Source organism: Netta rufina, assembly GCF_964035555.1.
Source record: "Netta rufina genome assembly, chromosome: 3".
Lineage (NCBI taxonomy): Eukaryota > Metazoa > Chordata > Aves > Anseriformes > Anatidae > Netta > Netta rufina.
In genome coordinates, this window is record NC_140125.1 from 120,729,459 (window position 1) to 120,746,259 (window position 16,801).

Here is a 16,801-nt window from a genome sequence, read left to right on the forward strand (position 1 = left end):
TCACCCTAGTGTGGTGGCAAATGCTCTCTGGGGGTGGCTGCTACAATGGAAACAGAACAACTGGCAGTGCAGAGGTAAACCTATCTGAGCTGCTACCCTGTGGCAAGATATTGCTGCCCGGGTAGAAAACCTGGCTGTAAAGGTAGGTCATGTAGATGCTCACATGCCTAAGAATCGTGCCACCGAAGAACATCTGAACAACGAAGAAGTAGATCGAGCTTCCAAAATTGAAGTAGCTCAGGTGGACCTAGACTGGGGGCGTAAGGGTGAGCTGTTTGTAGCTCGATGGGCCCATGAAACATCAGGACATCTAGGGAGGGATGCCACTTATAGATGGGCTCGTGATCGAGGGGTGGACCTGACCATTGAGGCTATCACACAGGTTACCCATCAGTGTGAGATCTGTGCTGCAATCAAGCAAGTCATGAGGGTAAAGTCTCCCTGGAATAGCAGGAGATGGCTTGGATTTCGAAATGGTGAGGCCTGGCAGATTGACTACATTGGACCACTTCCACAAACCTGCCAAGGTAAACGTTACATACTCACCATGGTAGAAGCAACTACTGGGTGGCTGGAAACATATCCAGTAAACCATGCCATGGCCTGAAAGGAAAAATACGATGCAAAGGGCTCAAGGCTTGAGATAAGGATGAGGAGATTGCTCAACAATTGCTGTGATGGGCAAAACAGAGTCAGAGTAGGGAGATAATAAAATTTCTTGCCTCTTATTAACAGGCTAGAGAAGTGAGAAACAAAGGAAAGGAACCAAAAATGCCTTCTCCCCGTCCACCCTCCTCCACCTCCTTCTTTCCCACGAGATGCAGGGGAATGGGGGAATGGGAGTTGTGGTCAGTCTATGGCACTTGGTCTCTGCCGCTCCTTCTTGGTCACTCTCTGTCCCCGCTCCACGCAGGGTCCCTCCCACAGGATGCCGTCCTTCCTGAACTGATCCTGTGTGGGCTGCCCACAGGCAGCAGCTCTTCCAGAGCTGCTCCAGATATGGGTCCGTACCACGGGGTCCATCCCTCAGGAGCGAACTGCTCCAGCATGGGTCCCCCACAGGCAGCAGCTCCTGCCAGGTCACCTGCTCCTGCGTGGGCTCCTCTCCACGGGCTACAGGTCCGGCCTGGAATCTGCTCCAGTGGGGATCCTCCACAGGCGGCAGTCTCGTTTTGTGGAGGTCCACCTGCTCCTGCGTGGTCTCCTCCACAGGCTGCAGCGTGGAACCCTGCTCCACCGTGGTACTCCATGGGCTGCAGGGGGACAGCCTGCTTCACCATGGTCCTCACCACAGGCCGCAGGGGAACTTCAGCTCCGACACCTGGAACACTTCCTTCCCCTCCTTCTTCACTGACCTTAGTGTCTGTAAGGGTGTTTATCGCTTCTGTTTCTCTCCCAGCTGCTGTCTTTCACCCCTGATCCCCCCGGCTGTTTTTCAGGTCAGCCATGGTTGTCGCATTCCCTCAACAGAACATATGGTAACCCGGACTAATGCCCCAGGCCGAGATACTACGTGCCTGGGTCTTGCTACACTGCAGAACCTTTTTCCACCTGTCTGGTTGGAGCCCCATTGGGAAAGCAATGGGTAGCCACTTTTGTGGCCAATACGTGTCAATCTGCGAGACCTGGAGTGACTCCTGGAATGGTTGGTTATCCAGAGCTGGGGAGACACCAAGCCTCCTGTCCCAAGGATTGAGCTTCCTGGGCTCGTTCTCGGTCACTTATTGCACATTTTTCATGTATGCATGGAAAATGACTTAGTTTCATTGTGAATGAACAGTATGAAACCTGGCGTGGCTAGTGCTTGAGCATTAACCACCCTGAATCACCTAAGGTGCTCGCTAAGGAAATTTAGCAATGCCACTAGGGCTGCGCTATCTGGCTTGCTGCTTGACCTTAAATTTAATAAGGCATGCTATGCTACAAAATAGAACTACAATTGATTTTTGTGACTTGCCCATGGTCACAGTTGCGAGGACTCTGGGGATATGTGTTGTACGATCATTCCCAGTTGGTACCAGTGAAGGAATGAGAAGAATTAAGCAAACAACTGAAGATGAATGATAGCAGGAAACCCCTTTGGAGACTGTATGGGGTGTGTGTGTGGGGGGGGGGGGAGGGGGGGGATGGCATGGCTACAAAACTACTGTGTAATTCTCCTATGAATTGCATTCTGTGTTCCATGTCTATTGCCCCGGCTGATATCAGTAATAGACTCCCTGTTTCAACAGCGTGTAGTACGGATTGTGGAATATCGATCTCTTCCAACAGTGGACCACGCGGTGGCATGTGTAAATTGTTTGGTGTGTTGTGGAACAGCTTGTCCTGGCGTTGGGGGTGGCCTTGGTTACAAAAGTGATCACTCTACACTTTGTTAGTTCTCACTGCTTCTGCCTGTACTGCATGTTGTAGCCCATGCTTGCTATCCTTTTTATGCAAATATTTTTAACATTTTTATGCAGTTTCATGGCATCTCTATTTTGACACCATGCTGTATCAAAACCATGTACCATGTGTAGCTGAGTACCAGCGTGTTCCACTCTCAGACCATGCGGTGGCATGTGTTAGGACTAAAAATCGTTGGGTTGGTCTGATTTGAAACAGGCATTGTTGGTATGTTAACAAGCTAACTCATTAATAAATTCTTTGTCATTCTATCGCTCGTGTGTGTGTGTTTAGGCAGTGGCAAAAACTGGTGGAAGAGAGCAGGAAATAATTAACCACTGGGGGGCAATGGAGTGTTGTTACTCCTCACCAAGTGAAGACCATCCTTACTCAGAAAGCAGGAAGGTGGCTGATAGACTCTAAAATACTGAAATATGAAGCTGTACTGACTGAAAAGGATGATTTAACTGTAACTCCTGAATCTGTTTTGAATCCTGCCTCCTTCTTGTCAAAGGGAAGTGAAGATCCAAAGGATGTGGAACATAACTGCTTAGGTCTAAGAAATGAGCAAACAAAGATCAGATTAGATTTACAAGATGTACCCTTGGATGAAGGGGAAATATTGTTCACAGACGGATCTTCTAGGATGATACAAGGAAGGCTATGCAATTGTTATGCCATTGTCAAAGGGATAAATGGGAAAGCTGAGGAAGTGGGAAGACTGCCTATTAATCGGCCAGCTCAAACTTGTGAATTATATGCATTAAATCAAGCGTTTAAGTTGTTACAAGGGAAACAGGGAACTATATATACAGATTGTTGATATACATATGGGGTGGTAAATACATTTGGAAATCATTTGGGAAGAAAGGGGTTTAGTAAACAGTAAGGGAAAAGAATTGGTCCATGAAGAATCAATTAGACAGATTCTGGAAAATCTGAAAAAGAGATTGCTATGGTGCATGTGAGAGGACATCAAAGGGAAACTCCCTAGTCAAATGGGGAAACAGAATTGCAGATGAAAAGGCTGAAGAATTGTCCTTGCAAATAGGAGTAGAAATGAATCTGTTTCTTGTACCTGAAATAAAGCTAAGCAGGGGTATAATAGTTGTATAACATGCCAACGGGTGAATAAGAAGGCTGTGTGGAAACAGCCTCTGGGTGGATGGGAGCCAGGACTTTGACCTTTTCAGAGCTTCCAGATAGCTTTTATTGAATAACGTAAAGTAGGCAGATTTAAGTTGCTAGCTTAACTGGCCGTTTGTCAGGATGGGTAGAAGCTTTTCCTTCAATATCAGTGACAGCTAATATTCAGGTGACAAAGGTAATTCCAGATCAAATAATCCCTAGATATGGGATTGTTGAAAATATAAACTCAGATCAAGGGAGTCATTTTCCTCCATATATTTTACAAGGATTAATGAGAACTTCAGGAATAAAATGGTAGTTTCATACCCCATGGCATCCTTCCTCCTCTGGGAAAGTGGAACAAAGGAATCAGACATTAAAGAAACACCTGTCAAAGCTGGTTTTAGAGACCAAACTTGTATAATTGTAAACTATAATTGTAAATCAACTTTTTATTTTCAGAGGTAACTACTGAATGTGACTTGTGACTGGGAGAAAGGACTGGCTTATACAGGATTGGAGTGCCCGCAAGGGGTTTTTATTCTTGTAGAAGCATGCATCTTATTCTTGATATTCATAATTATTTGGAAACCTAAGATTTATAAATAATGACAGGCAGAGGCCAACTATTAGTTTTGATCCTGGTGAGTGCACACCTCAGAGAAGGCCTTGGTCAGTTGACAGCTTGGAAAAGGGATGACTAGAGAAGGGGAGCGACAGAAGGAAGGGATGCTGTCCAAAGAGACCTGGATAAGTTTGAGCAGTGTTCCCCCGTGAACCGAATGAGGTTCAACAAGTCCAAGTGCACGGTGCTGCACCTGGGACAGGGCAATCCCAGACATGAGTACAGGCTGGGAGAAGAACTCATTGAGAGCAGCCCTGCGCAGAAGGATTTGGGGGTTTTGGTGGATGAGAAGCTCGACGTGAGCCGTCAAGTGTGTACTTGCAACCCAGAAGGCCAACTGCATCCTGGGCTGCACCAGCAGAGGCGTGGGTGGCTGGTGGAGGGAGGTGATTGTCCCCCTCTATTCTGCCCTTGTGAGGCCCCCCTTGGAGTGCTGCGTCCAGGTCCTGCTCCCCCAGCACAAGAAAGATATGGGGCTATTAGAGTGGGTCCAGAGGAGGGCCACAGAGATGATCAGAGGGCTGGAGCACCTCTCCTAGGAAGAAAGGCTGAGAGAGCTGGGGATGTTCAGCCTGGTGAAGCGAATGCTCTGGGGGGACCTCATCGCAGCCTTTCAATGCTTCAAGAGTTCTTATAAAAAGGGTGAAGAGGCACTTTTTACTTGGGTAGATAATGGTAGGACAATGGGGGATGGTTTTAAACTGAAAGAGGGAAGATTTAGATTGGATGTTAGGAAGAAATTCTTCATGCAGAGGGTGGAGAAGCACTGGCACAGGTTGCCCAGAGAGGCTGTGGATGCCCCATCCCTGGAGGTGTTCAGGGTCAGTCTGGATGAGGCCCTGGCAAACCTGATCTAGTGGGTGGCATCCCTGCCTATGGCAGGGGGGTTGCAACTAGATGGTCTTTAAGCTCCCTTCCAACCCATGCAATTCTATGATTCCATGATTCTAAGAGGCATTCTACAAGTAGCTGGCAGAAGTCATGCAATTGTCAGTGCTTGCTCTCGTAGGGGACTTCAACTTGCAGGATCAGGCTGTCTCCACGGGCCTTAAGAGGAGCTGTTGTGGAGGAAGACTGACATGGCTGAACAGGGAACTTTTGCTAAGTCTTTGAGGGAAAAAGCGTTAGCCTCCTGTGGAAGAAGGAACAGGGAACTCAGGGAGAGTACAAGGAGTTTGCTAGCATATGCAGAGAGAAAATCTGAAAGGCTAAAGGCCAGCATGAACTCAATCTGGCAGCTGTGGTGAAAGACAATAAAAAACATTTTCACAACTATATTAACAGAAAGAGCAGGACCAAGGAGAGTCTCCTTCTTTTACTGGAACATGACTACGGAGGATAAGGAAAAGGCTGAGATTAATAGGGGAGCAGAATTAATTAGGGAGAGATTAATGCCTCACATGAGATTAATTAGGGGAGCAGAATAACCCCCCGACAGTTCAGGTGGAAAGAGTAAGAGAACTGCTGCTCCACCTGGACTGTCACAAGTCCATGGGGCCAGATGGGATCCACCTGAGGGTGCTGAGGGAATTAGCAGATGTGATTGCTGAGCCAATTTCCATCATGTATCAGTGCGCCTAGTCAACTGGAGATGTTGCAGATGACTGGAGACTTGCAAATGTGACACCCATCGATAAGAAGGGAATGGGCCCAAGTTGTACCAGGGGAGGTTCAGGTTGGAAATGAGGAGACATTTCTGCTCAGAAAGAGCAGTCAGGCATTGGGATGGTTGCCCAGGGAGGCAGTGGCATCACCATCCCTGGGGAGTGGTGGACAAGGGGTAATGGCTTTAAACTAAGAGGGGAGATTTAGATTAGAAATTAGGAAGAAAATCTTTAATATGACAGCAGTGAGGCACTGGCACAGGTTTCCTAGAGATGCTGTGGATGCCCCATCCCTGGAGGTGTTCAAGGCCAGGCTGGATGGGGCTTTGAGCTACCTTGATCTAGTGGGAGGTGGCCCTGCCCATAGCAGGGGGATTGGAACTAGATGATCTTCAAAGTCCTTTCCAACCCAAACCATTCTGATTTTATGATTCTAGGAGAATTGTGGCTCACCTTGAAATGAAGCATGCAGAGACCAGTCCAGTCCAACGCAGTTTATTAGCAAAGACTACAAAGCATTATAATGGATCACCACTCTTGACAGCTCTTCAGGAGACTCTGGTCATTGGGTTTGCAGCAGGATTGCAGGAAAAGTGCAGAGTAAACACCCCCTCCCACTGCACTGGTGCAGGCAGAGCCACTTCCATGTTCTCCAGACCCTGTTTGTTCAGTTGCCACCTGCCTGTCTTGACAGCACAAACACTAAGCTCACGCACTGCTGACAGCTGCTGAGGAAGCTGCAAAGCTGTCTAATTCTCTACATTGGTTATAAAGGGCTTTTACCCAACACAGAAGTGCTTGGCAAAAACAATTGGGGTGGCTAGGAGCTGGACGGAACTTTGCCAGGCTCATGAGTAGAAATGGCTCATGGAAGTGGGGGCACATCTTAACCTAGGACATATACCTAATAACCACAGAGTTAAAAGTCACTGTCTAAATCTGCATAGGCTGCTGTGTTAATTACTTTAATGGCATCAGAAAAAGAACAGAACCTGAGTACTGAGTTTATGAATGCAAACAATAACCCCAAAAAACAAAACAGACAAGTTCCCCACAAATGTCCACCTGCTTGCAGACCCCGCTGTCCTTTCTGCAAGTGTGACAAGTATTGCTGCAGGGAAACTGTTCTTTTGCCAGTGTCATTTCTGTTCCCATAGCAGCTGATAAAACCGGTCCTTTCTAATGCTGCCTTTGCTCTTCATCTGGCACTTGGTCTTGATCTTGGCGGTATGACTGCTTCCTGCAGGAATATTATTCTAGTTTGCTTTAAGACAAAGCTGATGTAAATATTTATGGCAAGAAAGGGAGAGGACTTTGACTTTATCATGCAGCAAGGGAATCGCTGAGCAGCGGCATGAGAAGCACTCCTTAGTTCACCCAACGTTGCAGCAATTACATTTAGTTTTATTGACATGGTTAAATCATAATCATTACAAGAAGATTTTGTGGTTATCCTTGTATTATGTTCTTCTAAAATGCAAAGCACTTGCAGTTTTTCCTTCATACCAACTTAGCCTAACATTTCTCCAGTTCAGCGAGTGCATTCTGCTTTGTAACTGTGTGCCACGAAGCAGGGATTTCTCCACTGCCATGAAATTTCCCATTGTAGCATTGTTCTAGCTGTGTCCTGAAAGAAGACACAAACCATTTCCAGTATGCTTGCATGGACAGGTCAGGAGGAATGCTCCAAGTGGAATATGGAGGTCCTGCATCGCGGTATTTCTTGTAGGGGATCCATGTGTCTTCACCAATCCTGAATGAGCAGTCACTTGAAACATCACTAGAACAAATATCAATGACTAGGTGGTCTGTTTTATGCCATCTGCGTCCTGTCAAAACTCGTGGACGATGGAAGACAACCCGGTGGTCTCCGTCATGGTTTGGCATAGTGTTAGTGCAAACAGCCCCACAAAATGGACACTGCTCCTGGCACCCTGCAAACTGCTCAGCTAGTATTGTGTGAGGCTGCCTTTCAAAGGAATTCATACAAGCTTCTTCAAACTCTTTCCTGAGATCATCAATAACAGGAGACAGTGCTTCTGTCATGGCATTATTCAGGAACTCTATGTCTGTTATCTCCTGATGTTCAATGCCCTTCAGGTCGCTCCTGGGCAAGCTTAGCACGTCTCCAAGTGCTTTGCAGAATTCATCCAGCCAAAGAGAGATTTTATCCTTTCTGTCGTTTCTGTCTTTGACAACCGTGGTTGATGCAAAAACAGCTGACTGAATGTTTTCATAGTAACAAGAGAGGGAGTCTCTTAAAAACGTCTCTAGCCTTCTGTTCTTATCTAAACAGTACGTCTCAACTTTTGTCTTAATGTAATTATTTAAAAAGTCTCCTGGGGCATTAAGGTAATGCTTGAAATTTTCAAATTTTTCTTCTTCTGCTAGGTATTTCAGCATGTAATTTTCCAGAGTGGATCTATTGCCTCTGAAATCTGGAATTTTATCCTTCACGTCTCGAGCTATGTCAAGAGCTGTCTTCTCATAGATGGCGTGTCGAAGAGCTGGGGCAATCTTGCTGCACAGGAAATCAGCAAATGTTGTGATACAAGAGGCTCCTTGGCAGGAAATCTGGAAACATTTGAAGAAGTCTTCTCTCTTGCTCACCAGGTAGACGACTGGATCATTTGCTTTCCTGAATGCTGCATGCATGTCTTTAAACCTTTCTGCTGCCATTCTGCACAGGTACAGTGATAATTCCATTTTGTAAACTTTATTAAAACTGTAATTTGCAGTGGTAGGAACAGAGTCCATACCTTTCTCCACTTCATTTAGTATTTCATGAATAAAAGTTCGACTGTAATCCATTTTGTCCTTTTGCTTCTTCTCAATGTTTGCCTTCACACGCATTATAATGCTATCTGTAATGCGGTGCATGCTGTTCACATCGGCGTCGTCCAAACTCCTAGGAATGGTGTGGAACATTTTTTTCTTAGACACATGTTTATCTATGTCAACAGAAAATATAGTATTTTGGTATAAATTCAATATTTGTTTAACTACATTAGGCTCCCTAAAGTGCTCTAGAAGGACATCTTCTATGTCCACATCGATGTCCACCTCTTCCTGAGGGGGAGCAGCAGAGGAGACTTCATAAAGCCTCTCCATCCAGATAGAATTGAAGCGGTTTCTCAGTTCACTTTCACCTAATTTCTGGCCTTTTAGAGACAGGGCCAACTCTCTGCTCTTTCTCAGGAGCTCATTTTCATATGTCGACTTCCTCTCATCCAGTTTACTCTGGCTTTTCTTTAGTTCTGTAAGTTTCTCACACTTCCTTCGTGTTTCAACAAGAAGGGACTCTCTCAGTTCTTTCAGCTTCAGTTCTGTGCTGCTTTTCCACTGGATCAGTATTTCATGGTCTTTGTCTTCACTGAAGAATGTTTCCATGTTCTTGGTGATGTCATCACTTCTCTCTTGCACCAGTTTTTCAAGGTGTTCCGTGGTGACCTTGTCCAACTCCCCATTCCGCACCTTGTTTTCCAGTTTCATTTGCAAGTCTAAGATGTGACTTCTCAGCTGCCAGGTCCACTGACTAAATGCAGTTTCCAGTTTCTTGTAGGCAGCAATCTCCACTGAATTCTTGAAGCTGAAAACGAAGTTTTCATTCAGCAAGGCATTCCACAGGTCACTGATACGAACTTTCAAGCTGGAGAGCCTCAAAATGCTGCTGTGCGATTCCTTCTTGGCAGCTTGGAGAATTTTGCTCTTTAATTCCTGGACGTTCTGGCTGTAGGTGGGGTTGGGCGGTGCCATCGGTGGGTTTCCTTCCCACAGGTGAGCAAAGTAATGAATGTGGGTGTTCACGTCAAAGCGGATGACGTCGCTGAAGCAGGTGATGTCACAGAATTCCTGCTGGGCCGCAATCACGGTCATTTCATCCAGCTTTTCCTGCAGACGTCTTTGTCCTTCCATGTTCTGTTCCTTTGCGGTTATTTCGCCCACGTTTTGGTGCACAAAGAGGCAGCCTGGGGAAATATTAACTTGCTTCATCCTCAGGAAAGCCTGCACAGCAATCTGAAGGACGTCTTGCATTTCTGAAGGATTTTCTCCAAAGATGTTGATCAGAGTCATGTTGCCGATGCCAATGACAAAGGTGGCCAGCTCATTGTCGTGGTTAAGTGACTGCTTATTGGCCATCTCTATGGCACGAAGTCCTTCTGTGTCAACAACGAGCATGTAATCAAAGTTCAAATCCTGTTGGAGCTTCTCGTCCACTTTAATGAGCTGCATAAACGCTCCCCGGGTGCACCTCCCTGCGCTGACGTTAAACTGCAGACCAAACATGGCATTCAGCAGGGTTGACTTCCCTGTGCTCTGGATGCCAAGCACGGAAAGCACAAATACTCGCTTGTCCCCTAGCTTCTCAATTAACCTGTCAAAGACGGCTCCAATCCATTGCAGTGGTATGTAAGAAGCATCACCATCCATCAGCTCAATGGGATACCCTAAAACCATCAGATTGGCAGCAATTTCAGGTAGTTTGACATACCAATTTTCTTTGGAGGTTGTTGATTCCAGTGCCTCATAAATCTGCCCCACCTCTCTCAAAATATGCTCAAGGCCAATGGACGAATCATTGATTTCATCAGAAAGGGCATCTAATTTCTTCATCAATTGAGTTTTCAGGTTGTTATTTTCATTGTTTTTCTTTAATGCCAGGATTTGATACCATAAGCGATGATACTCTCTCTTCAGCTCATCAAGGCGATCAGAGGAGATGTCATCCATGAAGATCTTCATCCACTGCAGAAAGAATTTCTTGGTATTGTCTGGCTGTGACTGGAGAAAGTCAAGGACTGTTTTCATCAGCTGATTGAGGGGAAACGCTTTGTCTAGTTGCTTTCTTCGTATTGCCGACTTCTCCAATTCAATTTGGCTCCGATGATGCTCTATGCTCTTGTTCCCCTTTTCCTGCAAGCGAGTGAGTTCTTTGTCCTTTTTACACCACAGGTACCACAGTTTTCCCTGAAGAGGCAGTAGCTGTGACTTGATCTCAGTCAACTTCTCTTTCTTCAACAGATTCACCAGTTTGATTGCCATTTCTTTGGCTGTCACACATGCTTCTGCATCTTCATTGACTAAGAAGCCGTACTGGCGAGCTGTGCTCAGGCATGCATTGAGGCTAACAAGCGTGCTCGACCCTTCCACTAGGTCTCGGATTGTTTTTGTCAGCTCACCCACTAATTCTGCTTCATTTCTGTTCTTGATCCCTATTCTTACGTTTTGGCTAGATCGCCCAGCTGCAATGCTGTCTTTCTCAGTGAAAAGGCAAACCAAAGGCCTCTGAGACTCCCACAGATCATGTAAAATTTTCCTGCCTTTCTTCTCGTTGCTCTGATCATACTCAGAAACAAGAACCACGTTCACGGCAGAGATCTCCTGTAAAAACTGCAGCTGGGGTTCGTGATCCCTTGCATCTCCGTGCAGGTTACAGAAAGCAACAGGGCCGTTAAAGCTGTCATCGTCGCTACCACGGGGAAGGTACCAGGAGATCTCCACAACACCTTTCATCAGGAAGCAGTCTTTGGTGCTGCCTTTGCAATGGCGGTGGAAAAAAGTGTCGTGTTTTTTCATGCTCAGCAGGGCATTCAGGAGCTGAGACTTGGAAGAGGAAGGAGAGCTGCCGATGCGGAGGAAGGACACGATGGGCATCTCTGCCTGATAAATGAGTTTGCTTTTGTGACTGCTATTCCTTGTCTGCTCTCCCGATCTCACCATCCCTTTCCAGCTCTTCTTGATCTGGCTGAGGGACCAGAGAGGGAACTCTATCTGTGAAGTGCCCGGGTTTGGTACCAGGAGGGGTAGTGCAAACTGGCAGAAAGCGAGCTTGGATGAAAGGTACTGTCTCATGAAATCATCAGCACAATGAAAAATTGCCATCTGGAGGTCCATGGGGTGCACATGACTCTCCCTGCTTGCAGATTCAGAGGCTCCTTTGTCCAAGTCACTGAGAAAGTCATCAAAGGAATCAGAGGGCTCGTGCTCCTCCCCTGAGGTGTTTGGTGTGGGCGCGACTCCCGGCTTACTCGTCTCCTTGCAAGTCAGGTACCTCACCCGATAATCCACGGTCAGGAGCCTTTGCAGGAAGTAAAATGGTAGCTCGCTGTCCTTGCTGGGCTGGCTGTCGTATACAGATGTCTGGTGTATTATGTGGAAATCTTCTGTGCCCATTTTTCTTGGATAGTACCTTTCCAGCCCGAGGCGCTTAAGTAAGTTGACGAACTCCGGGTTTGCAGTGGCTTGACTTGCTTTGGATTTGCTGCTGTCTGATTTGGGTTTGCACTGACTGGGAGGCTGCATGCCTTGAAAAGCATCTTTCATGTCTTTGATTCTATTGTCTTTCTTCAGGTTGTCAGATGTGTCCTCTACTTGCCCATCGATGAAGGATTGTAAATCTCTTTCCAGCATCTCCCAGTCTTTGAATGCATTGTGCTCTTTGAGGAGAGCTTTCATCTCTGTGGACCATGTGTTTTTCATCTTTTCTTTCATGAAAAGTAAGCGATCATTCTTCTGCTCAGGGGTCACCTTCTTGTTTTCGAATGTTATGGTGAGCCCCCTCAGCAGCAGGAAGGCCTGAGCTCTGCAAACATCCTGTTCCTTCAGGCTCTGATACTCGTTATGTGCCATGTGCATTTCCTTTATCATGAAATTAATTTCTGGACACCCAAGGAGGCACTGAAAAGTGCCGCTTTCTACTTGGTATCCCATGCTGGTTGTAACTAAGAGCACTAAGAGTTCTATGTCTTCCTGTGCCCTTTGCTGCAGAGACTGGAGCAAGGAAGAAACAGACTGGCTTACAGTGAAGGTGGCTTTGATCTTTGCCTCATGAATGGCAGATGCAGAAGTTGCCGGTGCGTAGGTGACTTCCATGATGTACACCTTCCCATCCACCAGTGTCTTAATGAGATCTTCAGGACTGGAAATATTGGGAGTTTGTGGAAGCGTGTGCTCCTTCTGGAAGACCCATTGCATAATGAAGGAAGTCTTGGGGAAATCCCTTACAGAATAGATGTGAGGATCCAGCAGGCACTGCAGCAGAGATTTGATGTAGATGGTGTTTTCTGGAGAAGACTTCTGGCAAAAAGAAACAGTGTTCACGAGGAACTCCTGCAATGCTTTGTCTGACAGACACAAGTTGATCCAGACACTGTGATTTTTTGTTCTTTTATTCAGGCCCTGTTTAAAATCTAGCAACATGAGCAGTTTCTTTTCATCCACTGTCCCCTCCCAGGTCTTCACTTGCTCCAGGAAAGCTCTGGCCTCTTCTACAGCACTGGCCAGTTCCTCTCCAAAGATCACACCGGTGCTGTGGTCTGTTAGCGCTTCATAGACAGTCCTGAGGCTGCTGCCCATTTGATGGGAGGATTTAAAATCGCTGCTGTGGTTGGACAGGATTATGTCCCACACTGGGATCAGCTGAAAGCCCCGGTCGATCACACACCAGGTTGTGTTATTGGCCACAAGCCCGCATTTCCACTCAGGAAGGGAATCTGTCTCTGCTGGGCCCCCTGTTTTGGTCACATAGAGCTGAACTGCTCTGTGGGTGCTGCTTCTGTCTCTTCCCTGAAATGATGCCTGTGAGCTGGACTTTGAAGCATCCCCCTTCACTCCCCACTTGGTACTGAAGCCGCTGAAGCTAGCCCCGACGTAGCTGTTCAGTGCTTCAGATGTTTGTTGCTTCATCTCATCCCATTGCTCTGCCCTGAAACCTTCGGCAGATGCTTTCCACCAGAATATTCCCCCAAAGTGGAGGGGTCCCTGGTTCACGTGGGACCCAAACCTGCTGAAGAAGCTGGTGCACCTGCTCTTCAGTAGGTGGAACCTGTCTGCCTCCTGGGTGATGCTCAGAAGCTGTTCCATGTCTTGCAGATCTCGCAGGGCTGCGTCTGAGAGGCGAAGCTGGTCCTTTTGGAAGTAGTAGGAGGCCAGAGGGATGTACTGGTACATGGTGGTGCAAATGTACGCCTGCTCCGAGCGTGACCGATGGGAGTCCTCTGACTGTGAGGACTTGCCGTAATCTGCATCTGTTTCAACACTGAATCCCCTGAACCCAGCTTTGACAGAAGCATTGATGCTGAACCCCAGCTGCTCCATGGACTTGGTGAAAGAGGCTTCTGCTGCAGAGGAGGAGAACTCCTTCCTCTCAAGCAGCGACCCTTGCACTGGACCAGTGAGCACGAAGCCATCAGGGACCCTGATGAGTTGCTCTCGCTTTGCCAGCACATCCTCCAGGCTCTTGGTTTGGTAAATCCCCTGCAGAGCCAGGCCTCCCGATGCCCACCTCAGGACCTCCTCGTCAGAGACATTCTCCCTCTTCCCCATGGACTTCTCCTGCTGCTCCAGTTGCTTCTGGATGTTCACCAGCTCATCCAGCAATCCCTTCTCTGGAGGTGCCCAGTACTCCTTGGGAATGTCCATGGCTTGCTGTAGGGCCTCCTCTTTCTGTCTTATCATTTCCTTGCTGTGGCTGTGGCTCTTCTGCATTTCTTCCAGCTCCCGTAGGATTGACTTGGCTTCTTCTTGTCTCTGCTTCATCCTCTCCAAGTGCTGTTTCTGCAGCTCATCAACACCTGTTTCGTTGCCTGTGATTCCCAGAAGCCTTTTGAGTGCTTTGGTCTCCCAGTTATGCCGTCCTTCACCTGCCAATTTAAGGTAGTCTTCATATTGTAGATGTTTCAAAGCATTTATTGACTTAACACCCAATATCTCTGACAGTTTGGGGAGCCAGTATTCTTCATCAAGTCCTTCCTTCTCAAATGCTTCTGCCAGCAATTGCTTAGCAATTCGTGCCTTTTCCCCAGCATCTGCTCTCTCCTCCTGTGACTCCATGGCTGTGGAAGGGGAAAAGAGACTTTTGTTACATCAGGTTAGAGGAGGCCACCACCCCTTCAAAGAGGCCTCTCCATAGTTCCCAGCTCAGGGATTTCTTCTGCCCTGCTGCTGGAACCCAGCCTCAGGCACCCCTGAGACAGGCAGACACAGACAGACAGACATACGCAACCACTGGCACGGCTGCACAAATGCCATGGACAAGGCGCTGCCTTCAACAGCACCCATGTATAACCTAGCAGGAATGGTCTCACCCGTCACTGGCTCCTCGTCCTTAAAGCACTCGCCCACGTGAGGTAGAGAAAGGGACTGCCTGGAGAGAGGCAATCTCTGGCCTATCAAGTAGCGACTCGAGACTGGATAATCTTAATGAAGCCAACACTCTCGCAATTGTGGTGGTTTTACCGTGCTGGGCAGCTAAACCCCACAACCGCTCTCTCACTCCTCCTCCTTTAGATGAGGAGGGGGAGAAGTAAAGCAAAGAACTACTCACGGGTTGAGATAAGGATAATTTAATTAAAGGGAAATAATTATAATAATTAAATAAAGACTACCATGAACTAAACAATTTAACTAAGGGGAAATAAAAAGGGAAAAGGGAAAAGGGAGGGGAAAAGGAAAAATAAACAGAAGGGAGGAAAACAAACAAACAACATAAATGAAGGCTATATGGAAGCGCAGAGGAAAGAAATTACTCTCTACTTCCCACAAATGAGCGATGATTGACCACGTCCTTGAAGCAAGGCCTCAACGCACGCAGCCGGTGTTCGAGAGGAGGACCGACGTTTTCTCAACGAGAGCCCACCCCTCCCCTCTTCTTCCTGTTTCCACCTTTTATTGCTGAGTGTGACACCACATGGTATGGAATATCCCTTTGATTGGTTTAGGTCAGCTGCCCTAGTGATGTTTCTCTCCTCACTTTTTGCCCACCCCCTAGGAGGGTTAGAGAAAGGCCCAATGCTGTGCCACTGCTGCTCAGCAGTAGACACAACACTGGTGTGATAACACTGCTGTTCCAGCTACAAGTACAGAGTATGGCACTGTATGGGCTGCTGCCAGGAAAGTTAACATTCCAGCCAGACCCAATACAACCTCCACCCCTTATTCCATAACATTTATGTCACACTCAGATCCCCATACTTTTGCATACATGCATTCTCATCATTATTCCTTGTCCTTCAACAGGAAAAGGATTTAACAGGACAGGATTAATAGGCAGGTGTATCTTTTCATTCCATAGGTCTTTCTTGGAAAATGTTCATAAGAACTGTTGGTGATTAGGTCTTCATCTGCCAAAGTGGCCACTCAAGGCAGGCGGAGTCGGATGTCTGGACACCAGCACCAGCTTAGCTCAAGTCCTTGTTGCACTGCCCTGCTCCTTGCAAAGTTGACCTGTCGTTGATCCTACAGCATCTTCCTACAACATATAACTTAGATTATAGATTAGTTTTCTCTCAATGTCAAATCTCCTTGAGGCACACACTTGATATCCCCATTCTTCTGCATGACCCACCAGGTATACCCTGGTCCTTGGGCAAAGACAATCCCATGAGTGGGTTTGCCTTTTCCCGAGGCAGGAGCAACCCACACTGCCTTCCCCATCCACCTTCCTATATGCACTACGGGAACTTTAGCTCCTTTCACAGTGTGTAGGGGTTTTGTTTCGGCAGGACCAGCACGGCTGTCAGACCCCCTATTGTTAACTAGCCAAGTGGCTTCTGGTAGATTTGTGTCCCATTGTTTCCACGTCCCAGCACCTAATGCTCGTAACATAGTCTTTAACAGTCCATTGTACCTCTCAACCTTCCCAGAGGCTTGTGGGTGATAAGGGATGTGGTACACCCACTCAATACCATGTCTCTTTGCCCAGGAGGTAACAAGATTGTTTCGGAAATGACTCCCATTGTCAGACTCAATTCTCTCTGGTGTACCATGACGCCACAATACTTGTCTTTCCAGGCCCAAGATAGTGTTTCGGGTCGTGGCATGGTTTACAGGGTATGTTTCCAGCCACCCAGTAGTTGCTTCTACCATGGTGAGTATATACCGTTTGCCTTGGCGGGTTTTTGGAAGTGGTCTGATATAGTCAATTTGCCAGGCCTCACCATATTGAAACCCTAGCCATCTCCCCCTGTTCCAGGGAGATTTTACCTTCATGGCTTTCTTGATTGCAGCACAGGTCTCACACTCATGGGTAACCTGTGTGATGGCCTCAATGGTCAAGTCC

At 47.1% G+C, this 16,801-nt stretch overlaps 1 protein-coding gene across 1 annotated transcript; it reads right to left on the minus strand.

The window, feature by feature from the left end:
* Window positions 1-7,257: 7,257 nt before the first annotated feature.
* On the minus strand, window positions 7,258-14,574 carry LOC311208093 (interferon-induced very large GTPase 1-like; the record flags this gene model as incomplete). The annotated part of the gene is made up of 1 exon (XM_084284514.1): window positions 7,258-14,574. One exon carries the CDS (start codon window positions 14,572-14,574, stop codon window positions 7,258-7,260), a length of 7,317 nt encoding a protein of 2,438 aa, XP_084140640.1.
* Between the last annotated feature and the right edge of the window lie 2,227 nt (window positions 14,575-16,801).